Source organism: Callionymus lyra, chromosome 1, assembly GCF_982586985.1.
Source record: "Callionymus lyra chromosome 1, fCalLyr1.hap1.1, whole genome shotgun sequence".
NCBI lineage: Eukaryota > Metazoa > Chordata > Actinopteri > Syngnathiformes > Callionymidae > Callionymus > Callionymus lyra.
Genome location: NC_141818.1, coordinates 50,116,147 through 50,133,784, shown reverse-complemented (window position 1 = coordinate 50,133,784; position 17,638 = coordinate 50,116,147). Strand labels below are relative to the sequence as shown.

Below are 17,638 nucleotides of genomic sequence, written 5' to 3'. Positions count from 1 at the left end.
AGCCGTTTTAATTTGATTTAAAGACTTCCCATATTTTTAGTATCCTTTTTATTTAGCAGATATTTAAACCCAAGCTCGGCTCCTATCCTGGATGTGTTTGAACTGGATCTTTCTTTCCTCTCCCTCCGTTTTCAGGCTTCAACGTCGGCCGCAACGCTGGAGGACGCTCCACCCTCAGGGAGATCAACAGGGACGCCTGCCACTTCCAAGGGTTCCCGGTGCTGCAGACACTGTTGCCCAAACACACCAACGTCCCGGAGCTGTACTTCCTGCTCATGGCACTTTTCCTGCAGCAGCCGGTCAACGAGCTGCCAGACAGCCTGCAGGTGCATGTTAGTATCCATACCTTCTTTCTTCTTCACCTCATCTCTGAACATCATCATCTTGAGTCATTTAGTTCTTGAGTAACATAGATGGACTATCGCACCATTTTCCACCACCTTTTGTAGATCTCCGTGTTCTAATAATCATCATTTACATGTGATTCTATACACAATACTACCCTCTTATTGTCCTCTTCTCTCAGTTCGATCTGGATTCTATATGGACTTTTATCTTCGGCATCCCGGCCTCCAGTGCGGTCGTGGGATCCATCCACAGTGTTTGCACCGAGGCAGCCTTCCTGCTGCTGGCCATGCTGCGCAGCATGCTCAACCTGGTGAGGATCTTACAAAGATCTCACCTTTGCTTCTGAATAATGTTGGTAAATGAAGTCTCTTGTTTGTTTCTTCCAGCCTTGGCAGTCAGAGGAGGAAGGCTCCTGGTTGAGGGAGTACCCGGTCACTCTCATGCAGTTCTTCAGGTACCTCTACCACAATGTTTCGGACCTGGCGCCGATGTGGCACAGTCCAGAGTTCCTCTGCGCTCTGGCTGCGACGGTCTTCCCCTTCAACATGAGGCCGTACTCCGAGATGGTGAGACGAGTGGAAGCTGATGTTTTTAGAGAATATGTTGAGAGAAGTCGCAGGACTTCTTGTCTAGTCTATATAAGAGAGGGGGTCCCCAACCTTTTTCTCACCCCGGCCCGCCATTATATTCATGGACAGAACTGCAGATAAAAAATGAATCGTATAGAGTTTGTGTTTCATTCATTTTTATGAGTTAACAGGTTTATTGTTTGAGTAAACTTGACTGAAACAAGTGTCTTAAATCACAGGCCAATGTTACTTCTGAGAAAATACCATCTTTCAAGGTATAAAAGAGTCAAACAAATACGCTTTCTTAAATATTGTTTATCTGGAACTCTGGTTTCTTCCCACTCTTTAAAAAAGAGGTTAACTGATAATTCCAAATCGTCCAGTCTGATGAATTCATGTTTAGAATGAATTAAATCGAGCCACAGACCAGATTGTGGTTCCTCCACAAATGTGTTTGATCACAGGATCAACAGAAGTTATTGTTTAAGTTAATTATTTTGAACGATGTGTTTGAGATCTGATGAAACATTAAAAGGTTTTATATACAACCAGAGGTATTTCATCTAAATTCAAAGAGCTGGTTTTGGTATTTGTCAAAAAGATGGACACAATTTCCATATCATTTTAACTTGACTTGTATGTTTGCATATTTTCTCTCTGTATTTATATTAATGTATTGTTATCGGTCAGTGCTGAACTTTCTTATGAGAAATAAAATTTTAAAAAAATGTAATTAGGTTATTGTTGAAACTTTAGTAAAAAAAAGCTTTCAGTTGAAAAAATGAAAACAATATCAGGAAATGTTTTTTAAAAGAATCCTAAATGTTATGTAGTACTAATTTAATATGGGCCCTGCAATTCAGATACATTTAAAACTACCGAAAAACTACTACATCTCACATTATTTTATTCTCTTTTGAATCTTGCATTATGTGCGTAGAAATGTGTTTCAACATGCTTTTAAATCGTTGTATTATGAATCCAAGAGTTGGATAATTAAGCTCAAGTCCCATCATTTTATGTTGTTTATTCAGAAATGCTAGTTATATTTAACAAGCTAATCTAATGCTAACCTGTGCTACTAACTTGTCCTCTCAAGGTCACAGACTTGGACGACGAGGCCGGGTCTCCCATCGAGGAGTTCAAAGTGTTTGCCGGAGACTCCGGGATGAACCGCAGCCAGTCGGAGTATTGCAACGTGGGCTCCAAGACATCGCTGACCAACCACCCCGCCAAGAAATACGTCTTTGACTTCATGAGGGTCCTGATCATGGACAACATGTGCATGACACCGGCCAGCAAGCAGACGCCCATCGTCGACCTTCTGCTGGAGGTACAGGGAGAGTCGTTGTGACCCCTCGTGTTCCAGGGTTTGCTTCATGTTTTCACTCGTGTCTCGTGTGTCCAGGCGTCGCCTGAACGCTCCACCAGGACTCAGCAGAAGGAGTTCCAGTCGAACATCCTGGACGGTGTCATGGAGCATCTGCTGGCTGCAGATGTCCTTCTAGGTCAGAACACTTTATTACTGTGTACATGGTGGTCTACAAAAAAAGGGAAAGTATTGTTTTCCAAGTACTTGTTTTCGCTGCTGCTGCTGAGGAATTTCAGGAAAAGTTAGAATTTTGTAGCTGTTTTCTTTTGTTTGAGTTTATTCTTTGATCCTAATTTTTGGACTGGTTACTTGTTTATTTAATACAAAACAGAAAAATTGAACCTTTTTTCTTCTTTTGTTTTCTTTCTAAATTCAATTTGAAACGTTGTTAAAATAGTGCCATCTTTTTAAATCAAATTTAAAAGCCTTCCAATGAAGTATATTGATTGAATTTAGTTTTCAATTATTGAAATGATAATAATACAAATAATAATAATAATATCAAACTCCATGTTTAAATTTTTTTTTTTTAATATTCGTTTTTTAAATAATTTTATAATTCAATTTTTAAATAACCTTTCATTTTTATTGAATTTTTAAAAGCAAAACAATTAAATAAAAAAAAAATCTCAAAAAAGAAATTCAAAGTTTCAATAGCCATAAATACTTCTTAAACTCACAAGAAAACTACAAATGAGTGTTTAACTGCATAGATGGTTTATATGGAGGTGCTTGTAGTAAATAATACAATTAAATAAAAATAATTAATTTTGAAAACATTTACATTTTTTCTTTTAAATAAAAGAAAAACGATACTTTAAATTGAAAGTCCAACATAAAGTATTCTTATGGTACTTGCATACTTCCATATTTTGTCAAATACTGATCTGGACTGAACCGTTTCAGACGTGTACATCTCATCATGTTATTCTTCTTGCAGGCGAAGACGCGTCTCTTCCTCTCGGCAGTGGAGGAAGTTACCAGATCCTGGTCAACAACGTCTTCTACTTCACCCAGCGTGTGGTGGACAAGCTGTGGCAGGGCATGTTCAACAAGGACTCCAAGCTGGTGGTGGACTTCATCGTTCAACTCATAGGACAGGTATATGCAACATTAATACTCCTTTATTCCGGTGATTTATCTCATTCATTTGGTCCTCACTGCATCTCTTTATATTTCGAGGAGCTGCACATAGTTTTGAATATAGAAGCAGCTATAGGAGAGTTGCCATGGTTACACAAGTCCTGCATTTGTTTGAACAAAATCACATCTTTCTCTACACTTTAATTGGGTTGTTTACCAGATATGTGTCTTCGATCGACCCACTGATGGTCCATGTATCGTCAACTATAGCTAGTGACTATTAAAGTCTATTTTTCACAGTTTCTTATACGCTGAGGTCACTCAAGTTTTTCCACTTTTTCCCTTTAAATGTGGAGATGCTGGCAGATTATAAATGTTTTCTCCTGAAGAAGCATCTTTTCTACAATAATGTATTATTCTTGACTTGTAATTCAGGTACAAGAGCAGGATTTATTTTCTGCTCCGCCAAAGCATTGGACTTTGTATTCTTCTGCTTCTGTTAATCCGTCTCTTTGCCCGGAGATTATGGGATTATGATTGACTGACGGCTTGTTTTTTTTTCAAAGCGCTTTCTCTTTTGGTCGACTCCTAGCGTATTTGTGTCGCAATCGTAAATAATTGTCGGAATTAAACCCATGACATTCCTGACCGTCTCTAATTACATTTTCCGTGATTCTCTTGTTGCCCAACTTTATTTACACTTTTTTCCCGACACTACAGAATTAAAGTTCAAGCAAAGTTCAGAGTAACAGTAACAGTAAGAGTTGTAATCTGCTTCCTGCCGACGTAATGAACAGTTTTCCTGAAGGGAACGCGTCCCTAATGCCCCGTAATCTCTGGTTTCCTGCAGTCCAAGCGGCGCTCTCAGGGTCTCTCTCTGGACGCCATCTACCACTGCCTGAACCGCACCGTGCTCTACCAGCTGTGTCGGCCGCACAAGACGGTGGCGCAGCAGGTGGCCTTGCTGGACGCCCTGAGGGTTCTGACCGTCAACCGCAACCTGGTGCTGGGACCGGGCAACCACGACCAGGACTTCGTCGCCTGCCTGGCCCACAGTTTCATCTGTCTGCACAGCGGGAGGTCAGTTTGAATCCGAGCCTCGCTCTGCATCTTAATTTTGATTCTCTTCATCAATGTGCTTCCTGCTGATCTAAAAATACATTTGTTCCCTAAATGATGAAATGATTAAATCAACACGTGGTTTATTGGTGTGAATATCTGTTGATTGTTTCACTATTTTGAACCAGAATGTTACTTTAATTGTTGTTTTATTGTATAGAAGCGTTTTCACTAACACTAACCATATTTCTTTTAGCACAAGCCGCCAAGTAAAATTAAAAAATTAAATTATAAATGGTCCAAAATATTATAAAGAGAATAAATAACAACATGCATAACTATATGTTTATCTTTTATCTTTTTGTAACTTAATTGATTATGAAGGTGGTTTTGTTTCTTTATCATTCAATTTAAATAAAATAGTGGTTCAATTATTTATATATATATATATAAAAAACATGTACAATAATGTGTTTGTTTGGACTTTTTTAAACAACTTTTAGTGTTTTTTCAAATATTTGTTTTGATTGGATCGATTGTTTTGATTTATTTTATTTTGTTTTAATAAAAAAGTTGATTTGTTTTCAGAAAAAATACCTAATTGTGGTTTTATTGCGTCAGAACATTTTAACATGATATGAAAGATTCCCTATTTGAGGACGAGCATTATGGTTGACATTTTATTTTATTTTTTTATTTTTTTATTAAACCATGCCTTCTATTTGATTCAAATGGATCAGCAACGTGGACGGCTTCGGTCTGGAAGCCGAGGCCCGGATGACCACGTGGCACGTCATGATGTCCTCTGAAACCGAGTCGGACACGTCGAACAGCCACGACGTCAGCGAGGGTGAGACGTCCTTCTTCTACATCAGTTTCTCGACTCATCCCTCCGTTAATGAGGCTGTTACTGAGCTGTGACTCTGGATCCACGAGCAGGGCGGCAGCTTCTGCTGAAGGCTGTGAATCGAGTGTGGACAGAGCTGATGCACAGCAAGAGACAAATGCTGGAAGATATTTTCAAGGTGTCTCTGCCGTGCAACGACAGAGGACACGTGGACATTGTCACGGCTCGGCCTGCACTGGAGGAACCTGCTCTGAAGAGCTGGCAGAACCATCTCGGTGAGAGAATCTTTGATTATAATTGTCCTTCATCAGCCTTGACCTCTGTCACCTTTATAACTCAACATCTCAACAAGAATATTATCGACCATATCTTTGGCTTTTAAGCTTTAACACTTAAAATTCACTTTAGTTTTCTCAAGAATCAACAGTACTTCTTATATATGAGTTCTGGTTGTACTTCCTGATCTTGAACCGATTTTATGTGATACCCGTCGCATAAACATTTACCAACCATTTTTGGTACAACTCTGGTCAGCCAGGAATCTGTATTGCTCCACCAGACTTTGTAGTAGTACTGCTCCAGGTTCTGTCGGATACTCCTTGAGACAGTCCTATAAACTGTGATGCTTCCTGGTGAACCTCGCAAGTCTCCGTAGTATTACTCCCAGAGACTCTTAAGTTTAACTCCACCGGGCTGCGTTGTATACTCTGTGAAGCTACGTAGTATTACTCTGTGAGGCTTGATGGTATTACTCTGAGAGGCTTCGAAGTATTACTCTGTGAGTTGTATTACTCTGCAAGGCTTCGTGTTTTTACTTCGCATGGCTTTGTTGTATTACTTCAAAATGCTCTATATTATTACTCTGCGGTGCTTCGTAGTATTACTCTGCAGGGCTTCGTAGTATTACTCTGTGGGGTTAAGTATTACTCTGCAGGGCTTCTTAGTATTACTCTGTGGGGCTTTGTAGTATTACTCTGCAGGGCTGCTTATTATTACTCTGTGGGGTTAAGTAGTATTACTCTGCAGGGCTTCTGAGTATTACTCTGTGGGGTTTAGTATTACTCCGCAGGGCTTCGTACTATTACTCTGTGGGGCTTCGTAGTATTACTGCGCAGGGCTTCTTAGTATTACTCTGTGGGGTTTAGTAGTATTACTGTGCACGGCTTCTTAGTATTATTCTGTGGGGCTACGTAGTATTACTCTGCAGGGCTTCGTAGTATTACTCTGTGGGGTTTAGTATTACTCCGCAGGGCTTCGTACTATTACTCTGTGGGGCTTCGTAGTATTACTGCGCAGGGCTTCTTAGTATTACTCTGTGGGGTTTAGTAGTATTACTCTGCAGGGCTTCGTAGTATTAATCTGTGGGGTTTAGTAGTATTACTCTGCAGGGCTTCTTAGTATTATTCTGTGGGGTTTAGTATTACTCCGCAGGGCTTCGTACTATTACTCTGTGGGGCTTAGTAGTATTACTGCGCAGGGCTTCTTAGTATTACTCTGTGGGGTTTAGTAGTATTACTGTGCACAGCTTCTTAGTATTATTCTGTGGGGCTACGTAGTATTACTCTGCAGGGCTTCGTAGTATTACTCTGTGGGGTTTAGTAGTATTACTGCGCAGGGCTTCTTAGTATTACTCTGTGGGGTTTAGTAGTATTACTGTGCACGGCTTCTTAGTATTATTCTATGGGGCTACGTAGTATTACTCTGCAGGGCTTCGTAGTATTACTCTGTGGGGTTTAGTAGTATTACTCTGCAGGGCTTCTTAGTATAACTCCCCAAGACTTTGTAGTATTACTCCTGAGGCTCTGTTGTATTACTCTGCAACCATTCCATTACTTGGCGAGCGAATGTTGGCCTTGAGTTGGTTTTCATTTGTCTTCTGTTTCCATCGGTCAGTTCACGAGAAGAAGTACATCAGTCGTGGAGAGACCATGGTTCCTGCCACACAGTCCAAGCTGTCCAGGGTCAGCAGCAACTTCGGCCTCTCCAAGCTCACGGGCGTCCGACGCAACAAGAGGGAGAACAGTCTGAACAAGAACAGTCTCTCGGCTCAGGTCGGTGTAACCAACAGTGAAGAGAGTGAGCTCAGGTTTGTGAGGTTCTCATGTATGTTCTCATGTATGTTCTGTACCTTACCTTATCTTATCAGGAAACCTTCCAGTGGATGTTCACTCACATCGCTGTGGTTCGAGACCTGGTGTCCATGCAGTACAAGGAATACCAAGAGGTACCAAGAAATGTGTCTATAGAAGTACAGCAGTGCTATCAGATAATACATGTAACATTTCTTTAAAACCTTTTATTGCATCATTATTTAAAAATGATTAAATCAAATCATTTCTATATTGAAGGCTTGAATATGTTTCTTTTTAATTATTTAATTTAATTAATTTGAATTATAATATTAAAACAAATGTATTATTTTTACAAATATAGTTAAAAATAATTTAAAAAAAATACAGTTTCCTTACTGATATCCTTTTAATACATTAAATTCAATATTGAAATGTTGGAATAATAGACCCACCAGACCATAATACCATTATTTAATAATCTTCTTCTACGTCGTCACGTGATCGTTTGATGATTGGCTGAGAGTTTGAGAGTAGTTTTGTAATATTTGGGTATTTTCTGGTGACAATATTATACCAACATTTGTATATTGAATTGAAAGACAAGAAATCTTAAAAAATGTTTTTATAAAATGTTCTATTTATAAATTACTTCTTTATTCTTCTTATTAAAAAACCCATATAGAAATAAATTAGTTAAACTATAAAATTAAAATAAATAAAATGCTTAAACATTAAATTTTAAATGTTATATTGAATATACTGATGACACTGATATACTTGATTATGTATGACACCAGTTCACTCTATGTTATATATATATATATATATATATATATTTCTAAAGTAAAACTCTTCCACAGCGGCAGCAGACCGCCCTGAAGTACGTCACCGAGGACTGGGTGTCCAACGAGTACGAGCTCCTGCGAGAGCGGGGCCTCTGGGGGCCCCCCATCGGCTCCCACCTGGACAAGTTCGTGCTGGAGATGACGGAGGGTCCTTGTCGCATGAGGAAGAAGATGGTCCGCAACGACATGTTCTACATCCACTACCCTTACATCCCCGAGATCGAGAGCAGCACCAACCCAGCTCAGGTACTCATCAGGACTCCTGCCGAGTCAACTTTACTCTTCTTTAAGGGTTCAAAGTGCATCAGATCTTCAACAAACTCCTTTCTCAAGTCATCCCTCTGGTGATGCATCTTTGCTTTCCTGACCTCCTGCAGCCTTGTGGGCCTCCTCTGGTGCCCCTGCTAGCGTCTCCTCTAGTCTGGGCTCCTGACTGTTCACAGGTACTTCTGGACGGAGCACCAGGACTTGAAGTGATGCATGATAAATCCAGCTCAACAAAAACTTCAAATGTTGCTTTGGTTGTTTTGTGGTTGAAATTAACAGTTTTATCTTTTGCTGTGAAACTGCTTGTGAACTGGATCTCATGTCATGTTGGGATAAAAAGTGGTTTAACTATTTTAGATTTCATTGATGTCGATTTTAGGGAAGACACGTAATTTTCTCCCGTTCGTGCCAATAACTTGTCATTCATGCGTAAATTATCTTCGTATCTGATGTGGTTTGAGGGACAACACTTTAATCATGTGTTAAGATTAGAAAAACAAGCATTTTAAAATTCACTTTCATTTACTTATTTCCATCATTCATTTATTTTTTCAGTTCTAATTTTACTTGTTGCAGTGATTTGTTTCAAACTATACTTTCTTTTCATTTAGTTTATCTTGTCTGTCTTAATAAATTGATAATAAATATTTTAATAAATGTCATAATTACATTTTATGTCTAAAAATCAACAAAGTCAATCTTAAAAATGATCATATTTATAATAATAATAATAATAATAATAATAATCTCTATTTATATAGCGCCTTTCTAGACCAGGGTCACAATATAATGTACAATTATAGACTTTTGTAACTTCCTTTCTTAATCAATTTTATCCTCTTTTTTAGCTTTTTATTTAACTTTTTTTTCTTAGGTTTCTATACGATGGTTCCTTTAAGTCGTCTCAAACCACTGTTGCATGAGACATTTGTTACTGGGCCAAAAAAAATGATCTTATAATTTATGTTCTATTGATTATTACTTAAAAATCTTTTGTTTTTTAAAAAATATGTTATTTTCTCTGAAGTAACATTAATCTATGACTCTGTTAAGATGCTTGATTTATTAAATTTTACTCCAAAAAAAAGGGCTGTAAACTAGTTAAAATGAGTAAAACACAAACTCTATATGATTCGTTTTTAACCATATTTATCCGTGACTATAATGCTCACATGAAACCAGGTTTAAATCCTGCATCTTGGCCTCTCCTGAAACATTGAATGAAGCTGAACTCGAATCCCTAACACGAGGTCCTTCCATCTGCAGAAGCCTCAGCGCTACAGACGTGCCATCAGCTACGACAGCAAAGAGTACTACATGCGCCTGCTGTCGGGGAACCCCGGCATGTACCAGCACTCGGTGGAGCACGACACCGAGGGCGAGACCACGCAGCACGAGCCGGAGCACGGCGAGGACACCATCGCTCGGGTCAAAGGTCAATAGAATTGTTTTGTCTCGGGGTCAAGGTGACCCGGATGCCGTTAAAACAAATGTTTTGGTGGTATCCTTTGTTTATTTTGTATTATTTTGTATTATTCATATTTGTCTCTAAATATGACAATATAGTTTTTGCTTTAAGGAAATTTATGGAGTATTTATTTCTATGAATATAACAATTATTTGTCAGAAATGTACTTTTCTATCAGATTTAAAATAATTATTTTGGCATATTTAGCTTGATCTTTACTTGATGGCCGTCACAACGGCCACTGTACAGAGAAAGTGGCCCCTAAGGAAATTAAATTTTAGAATAAAGAACAAACATAAATATCATTAGAATAGATTCTTAAAAAAATAATAAGACAACATTATCAGACTCATAGTTCCTGTCGCAGTTTAGTAAATACACGTTTCGTTTTTTCAACCTCGGCTGCTAAAAGATTTCGGCCCCTGGTCTGACTCTGTTGTAGAATATTGTATAATTATCAACACGCCTCTTTGCTTCCCTCTCCTCAGGCCTGGTCAAGGCTCCTCTGAAAAGGTCTCGCTCGACGGCAGACGGGGCCGACGAGGACAGTCAGGACCAGCTTCAGGACCAGCTGCTGGAGTCGGGGGGTCCGGAGGAGGAGCAGAGGACCGACAACACGTCGCTGCTGCGCCTCCTGGAGGAAGGAGAGAAGGTCAGAGGCGGGAAAAACGAGCACATGGTCTGAAGTCTAACTGCTATAATAAGAGAAGATTAGTTATGGATTAAAGTGGGATAATGAGCAGCTGATGCAGTGAGAAGCATGTTTTGTTGTTGTTGTTGTTGTTGTTACCTGGAGTGAGGTACAGTTTTGCCGAAATATGGTTGTAAATCGTAAGGCGACACATTTGGAACGATCTTCCTCTCTCTTTGCGCTTGATGGATCTACTGACTCCTTTAAGAAACATCTTAAGACGTTTCTATTTGTTCAGGCTTTTCCTTGAATTTCTGGAACTCCTGTGTTGTTCTCGGTGTTGTCTTGATCTTTGAAGTATGTACTGTTTTGAGTATTGTTTTGATTGTTAAAGCGCTTTGTGACCCTGGTCTGGAAAAGCGCTATATAAATAAATATTACTTACTTACTTACTTACATTTACCTTGGCAGATGTCCGGTCCCTTTTTTGCCAGAGTTTCTTAGACTTCAAGAGTTTTCTGCCCTTTAAATGTAAGGTTAATTCAGCAAACTAATGCAAACAGAAAACAATTACACTCGAGAAAAATGAAAGTTTAACAAACAAGTGTTTTTTATATTTGTTGCATTGTTTTTACGGTGGCGCAGTGGTTAGCGCGGTCGCCACACAGTAAAATGGTTGCTGGTTCGCTTCCAGGCCAAGCCAACTTTTGACCTCTCAGTGTTGAGTTTGTATTTTCTCCCCGTTTTGTATTGGTTTATTCCGGTTACTCCGGTTTCCTCCCACAGTCCAAAAACATACAGAGGTTGATTGGGAACTTGTCTGTAGGTATGAGTGTGTGTGTGAATGGTTGTCTGTCTTTGTGTGTCCTGAGACAGACTGGCGTCCTGTCCAGGGTGTCCTCTGCCTCTCGCCCAATGAAACTGGGATAGACTCCAGTCTCCCCGCGACCCCCATAAGGGATAAAGCGGTAGAAAATAAATGAATGAAAAATAGGATACCTCTTTATTTTACTTTAGGCATTATTTACATTCTTACATAATTGACAGTGTAACACAACACAGGAATTTGTAATGGTGTCATTACATAATTAATGAATGAAAAAACAACAGATTAACTAAATAAAATACAATTACTTCAAATAAAATAAGAAATATTAGTATAAAATTGCATATTAACACAAGAAATGTTATTCTGAAAAATGTACTACCTCAGTTTTCTTGGAATCGTTAGAGTAGAAAAGAGAATTTCAATTGGTTTTTTTGTTAAAAGTATAAATATTTATACCGAACGATACCAGTTTCCTCTCAATAATTCCACATTAAATCTTTTAATACTAAATTATGACTTTACAGGTGTCGCATATGGAACTATATCAGTGTCATCAGAATATTGAATATATATTTCTTCTTTTTTACTAATAATTGTGTCATGAAATATTTTTTTGATAAATATGTTTATTGTTTATAAAACACAACTTTTGTCCTGATGAAGTGTCTCTTTAGATGTTCAGAATGTGCGTCTAACTGAGGTAGAAGCGCGTAAGAAAGACACTCTTTGCTCTGACAACTCGACAGGGGAGGCTCCTTTTTTTCCTGAGATTGAAAATCACTTTAAACATCCTTCTCCAAACTCTGGTGCAGATCCAGCACATGTACCGCTGCGCCCGAGTGCAGGGTCTGGACACGGGCGAGGGTCTGCTGCTGTTTGGAAAGGAGCACTTCTACGTCATCGACGGCTACACCATGACCGTGTCCAGAGAGATCCGGGACATCGACACGCTGCCCTCCAAGTAGGTCCAGTGAAAGCAAAACCATAAACGTATTTCTTTCAGTGAATTTATCATATAGAAGAAGATGCTGCAGCTTTAGATCAGGCGGCTGCTCTTCTGAGGTGATGTCATTCTTGAGAGCTGCTGCAAACATGATGTAATGCTGCTCAGGGAGGAACTTTTTGGACGCGATACAGAAACACTCGTGTGTAGAGCGAACACCCTCTGAGGGTCTATTTCTTACCTGATGGCTCATCAGGACGATGACGTCGACACACGTGAGTCATTGCTGAACCTCCTTCATTACAGTTTGCACGAGGCCATCATCCCCAGAGGAGCCAGACAAGGTCAGAGCCAGCTGAAGAGAACCTGCAGCATCTTCGCCTACGAGGACATCAAGGAAGTGCACAAGAGACGATACCTGCTGCAGGTGAGACGCTCAAGTTCTCGTGTGTCTCGTAGATGTAAAGTGAAGTCTGCAAGTCTTTTTTTTCTTTTTGAGATATCCTGTATTTTAATTATACTTCTGTGTTGCTATATCGAAAGAGATGGACAGCTGTGATTGGTTGGCTGGGCGGCAAAGCATAGTGGGAGCTGTTTAGGTCACTGTTACTGAGAGGGTTGTTGAGAGGGATGACACCTCATATGAATGTTGAGTTTGTTGTTGAATAAAAGTTGTTAATTTAAACAATTTAAAATGTAAATGGTCACTTACCGCTCTAGTAGAAGAACTCACATTTCCCCGATCCTTAAAACTCTTCACTGGCTGCCAGTTTCTGATTCTAACTTCGAGATCTATTCATGGTCAGACCTTCCATTAGTGATCTGATCCAGACTTACACCCCAGCTCGGGCTCTGAGGTCTGTGGATCAAAATCTACTGATGGTTCCTGAACTTCCGGACCAGAGGAGAGAAATCCTTCCAGACTGTTGCTCCTAAGCTTTGGAACCATCTCTGTGTTTGATGATCTACTGACTCCTTCAAGAAACTTCTGTGTTTGATGATCTACTGACTCCTTCAAGAACCATCTCTGTGTTTGATGATCTACTGACTCCTTCAAGAAACATCTCTGTGTTTGATGATCTACTGACTCCTTCAAGAAACATCTGTGTTTGATGATCTACTGACTCCTTCAAGAAACATCTGTGTTTGATGATCTACTGACTCCTTCAAGAAACATCTGTGTTTGATGATCTACTGACTCCTTCAAGAAACATCTGTGTTTGATGATCTACTGACTCCTTCAAGAAACATCTGTGTTTGATGATCTACTGACTCCTTCAAGAAACATCTGTGTTTGATGATCTACAGACTCCTTCAAGAAACATCTGTGTTTGATGATCTACTGACTCCTTCAAGAAACATCTGTGTTTGATGATCTACTGACTCCTTCAAGAAACATCTGTGTTTGATGATCTACTGACTCCTTCAAGAAACATCTGTGTTTGATGATCTACTAACTCCTTCAAGAAACATCTGTGTTTGATGATCTACTGACTCCTTCAAGAAACATCTGTGTTTGATGATCTACTGACTCCTTCAAGAAACATCTGTGTTTGATGATCTACTGACTCCTTCAAGAAACATCTGTGTTTGATGATCTACTGACTCCTTCAAGAAACATCTGTGTTTGATGATCTACTGACTCCTTCAAGAAACATCTGTGTTTGATGATCTACTGACTCCTTCAAGAAACATCTGTGTTTGATGATCTACTGACTCCTTCAAGAAACATCTGTGTTTGATGATCTACTGACTCCTTCAAGAAACATCTCTGTGTTTGATGATCTACTGACTCCTTCAAGAAACATCTCTGTGTTTGATGATCTACTGACTCCTTCAAGAAACATCTGTGTTTGATGATCTACTGACTCCTTCAAGAAACATATGTGTTTGATGATCTACTGACTCCTTCAAGAAACATCTCTGTGTTTGATGATCTACTGACTCCTTCAAGAAACATCTGTGTTTGATGATCTACTGACTCCTTCAAGAAACATCTGTGTTTGATGATCTACTGACTCCTTCAAGAAACATGTGTGTTTGATGATCTACTGACTCCTTCAAGAAACATCTGTGTTTGATGATCTACTGACTCCTTCAAAAAACTTAAGACATTTTTATTTGTGCTTTTCCTTGATTTTCTGGGACTCCTGTGTTTGTCTTATGTGACTTGATCTTTTAAAGTATATATTTTAACTGTGTAATGTTTTTGATTGTCAAAGTGCTTTGTGACCCTGGTCTAGAAAATAGCTTTACAAATAACCTTTACTAACTTACTTACTTACAACTTCTCAAATTTCGTTAAATTAATTTTCCAGAACAAGGACACCACAATGAAGGAGGAAATGTTCAGGCAACATCTTGCAGCTTCAGTCAAGTTAACACTGTTGTGTTTCTCTGGTTCTTTCAGCCGATGGCGGTCGAGGTCTTCTCTGCAGACGGGAGGAACTACCTGTTAGCGTTCCAGAAGGGAGTTCGGAACAAGGTCTACCAAAGGTGCTGCACTTCTTTTATATGTATTGTATTGAAATATCTCAAAGGGTCCAGTTGTTCAGAAATGTAACCTGGATCTAATGACCCAGATTCTGATCCACTTTTAAGAATACACAATCTGGATTAACACGTCATAATGTGAGTTATGAGCAATGTTAGAAACGACAGTTTGTGGGTCACATTTATTTAATTTTTCATTTATTTTCTAAGGTATAGTTAGATAAATAAAACTTTATCGATCATTTGGGAAAATAGTTAACAAAGACACAATGTTCAAGGTTAGAAATTATTTTTGACGGGTTTCAAATCTGATTATTTTTTCGATAAATTAACGGAGACGAAAGACAGAAACACTGACTTTTCAAATTTCATCAATTGTCGAACTCTGGGGTTTATTTCAAGATGACTCCTTTACTATACTGAAAGACTAAATGAGTTGCTTATGTCTACTTTATCTACCTCATCACTGCAAAATTTAAACTAATTACGAGCCAAATATAAATAAAATTATAAACAGAAAATCATACAAGTTGATTATTTGACCATTTTTAAAACGTATATACATTTCCTTCACTGAAGTCCACCTTCAAATCCCACTGTTAGGATCAGCGTATCACAGTAATTTAGATTCTACTGAAATATTTTCAACAACACATGCTGAAGGTTTGATCCAATCAGATTTCAGAATCCTTCTTTCTATTTTCTACAACCCGTTTTCAAGATTTGATCAAACAATAAATCCGACTATATTTCCTGTAAACAACTGGCCAAGTCAAGTCAATAGTCCTTTCGTTAAATTATTTAATTAAAACCGTTTGTTCCGTAGGTTCCTGGCCGTGGTGCCTTCACTGGCCGACAGCTCAGAGTCGGTCTCAGGCCAGAGGCCGAACACGAGTGTGGAACAAGGGTGAGAACAGCTGTTTGATGACATAGAATTCTTGAAAAAGTGATATTTAATCTTGACGTTCGTCTTGTCTTCAGGTCTGGGCTCCTCAGTACGCTGGTGGGGGAGAAGTCTGTGACCCAGAGATGGGAGGTGAGTGTCGGTTTGAGAGTCACTGACTCTAAAATACGATGATCTGATCCCACGTTTTGCTAATATATGTATATGAACTTGTTTCCAGCGAGGAGAGATCAGTAACTTCCAGTACCTGATGCACCTGAACACTCTGGCCGGACGCTCCTACAACGACCTGATGCAATATCCCGTCTTCCCTTGGATCCTGGCCGACTTCGACTCCGAGGTAACTGGGCGGATCCGAAGCCTCGGTTCACGGTCGGACGTGACGATTTCATGACGTTCGGTGGCTTCTGCCCGACAGGAATTGGACCTCACCAACCCGAAGACGTTCAGAAACCTCGCCAAACCGATGGGAGCTCAGACTGACGACCGACTGACGCAGTACAAGAAGCGCTACAAGGACTGGGAGGATCCCGTCGGTGAGTCAAGCTACTAGGATTTATTACCCTGGTAAACTCTGACTAGTCCCAGAACAGATGCTCAAAAGGTCAAGATGAGGAGTAACGGGACCACCCATGTAAATATAGATGTATTCAAGGCTGAAAAAATATGGGTCGAGAAAAAAAACACATTGGAATAGAAAATAAAGGTTAAAAGCTCAAAACACATCAACTTAACCCATGTCTAATCTCAGGGTCAAGGTGACCCGGAGGACCAAAAACAAAAGGGTTTGTGGTATCCCTTGTCGTCTCTGGGTCAAGGTGATCCAGAGAAAACGCAACGGTTATCATAAACTTTTTTATTCACTAAAAATGTTTTCATTTAAATTCACTCACGAGAAAAAGAAGAGTTCACAGAAAACGAAGCAATATATAAAGTAATATTTATATATAAAGTTTCTGTGTAAATGATATGAATAGTTAGCTTTTTACTTTTATGTCGTACTTTCAATACTTTCAATTTATGTTTTCTATTTGCAAATGAAAATTGTCTTCATATTTGTAACACATTTCTGAAATTCAAGGTCAACTAATGTGTTGATTTAAGTGCGTTAAAGTGATGTTGTGACTCTATTGTATCATCAGTGTGTGTGTTTGTACAAAACTCTCTTTTCATTGAAATATTGACATTAGAAAACACTGTTTTTCTGGAGATGAAATCTTGTTCACCTTAACCACACCTACCCTGCTGTGATTGGCCAAGCATGGAGGTTTGTCTCCGTGTGTCATCAATCCCGGAAGTCTCCACCTCCAAGGGACTCGTTGTATAAACAAAGCGGGGCGTGATTACAGCTGGAGGAGGAGTGAAGCCATTATTACGTCATAATGGACTCTCGTAACCTCTTGTTCGCCCAGAATTCAGAGCAACTTTATAAAGTAATAAGTATAAAACATGGTCATGATGAGGAACGTAATGCATCTTGGAGAGAAGAACATTCACTACATGGAGGTCAGGAGAGTTGGAGTTTCACATTAGTTGAACTTTAAGATTTGTTAATGTGATACTTTCTGAGGATGATAAACAAATCCCCAAGATGCTTATTTTATTTTTGATAATACAGAGAATATGTCTTAAACCCTGAAATTCAGAGTAACTTAATAATCCTCTTATATTCTTACCTTATCTTATCCTCCCAGTATTTTTTAGCAAATCAAAAAAAACAAACGTTGAATCTTTTCATTCTCAATCCCATTATGTTCTCCATGTCTAAATCATTTGTGATGCTCTGCTTTGATCTTATTAAGAGTTTTGCTGCCCTCTGCTGGCCAAATACTTTATAACAAACAATGTACTTTGAGGTATGTTTCGACTTCTACAAGTGCATTTGTCACAAAATACAAAAAGATAAAC

The 17,638-nt window shown here is 39.1% G+C and overlaps 1 protein-coding gene across 5 annotated transcripts in view; it reads left to right on the top strand.

The window, feature by feature from the left end:
- The window catches only part of wdfy3 (WD repeat and FYVE domain containing 3), a 102,988-nt gene that overhangs the window by 60,174 nt on the left and 25,176 nt on the right, over positions 1-17,638 (top strand). For 4 of the 5 annotated variants that reach the window (XM_087811685.1, XM_087811650.1, XM_087811676.1 and 1 more), the window contains 21 exons: positions 136-332; positions 527-658; positions 735-914; positions 2,017-2,250; positions 2,326-2,425; positions 3,230-3,390; positions 4,223-4,452; positions 5,172-5,281; positions 5,371-5,553; positions 7,172-7,329; positions 7,425-7,502; positions 8,211-8,441; positions 9,729-9,897; positions 10,419-10,582; positions 12,203-12,351; positions 12,640-12,760; positions 14,744-14,829; positions 15,653-15,733; positions 15,808-15,862; positions 15,951-16,070; positions 16,149-16,266. In XM_087811685.1, the coding sequence (XP_087667811.1) occupies positions 136-332; positions 527-658; positions 735-914; positions 2,017-2,250; positions 2,326-2,425; positions 3,230-3,390; positions 4,223-4,452; positions 5,172-5,281; positions 5,371-5,553; positions 7,172-7,329; positions 7,425-7,502; positions 8,211-8,441; positions 9,729-9,897; positions 10,419-10,582; positions 12,203-12,351; positions 12,640-12,760; positions 14,744-14,829; positions 15,653-15,733; positions 15,808-15,862; positions 15,951-16,070; positions 16,149-16,266 (3,057 nt within the window). The remainder of the gene's footprint in view (positions 1-135; positions 333-526; positions 659-734; positions 915-2,016; positions 2,251-2,325; positions 2,426-3,229; positions 3,391-4,222; positions 4,453-5,171; positions 5,282-5,370; positions 5,554-7,171; positions 7,330-7,424; positions 7,503-8,210; positions 8,442-9,728; positions 9,898-10,418; positions 10,583-12,202; positions 12,352-12,639; positions 12,761-14,743; positions 14,830-15,652; positions 15,734-15,807; positions 15,863-15,950; positions 16,071-16,148; positions 16,267-17,638) is intronic. The other variant, XM_087811667.1, reaches the window with a different exon arrangement.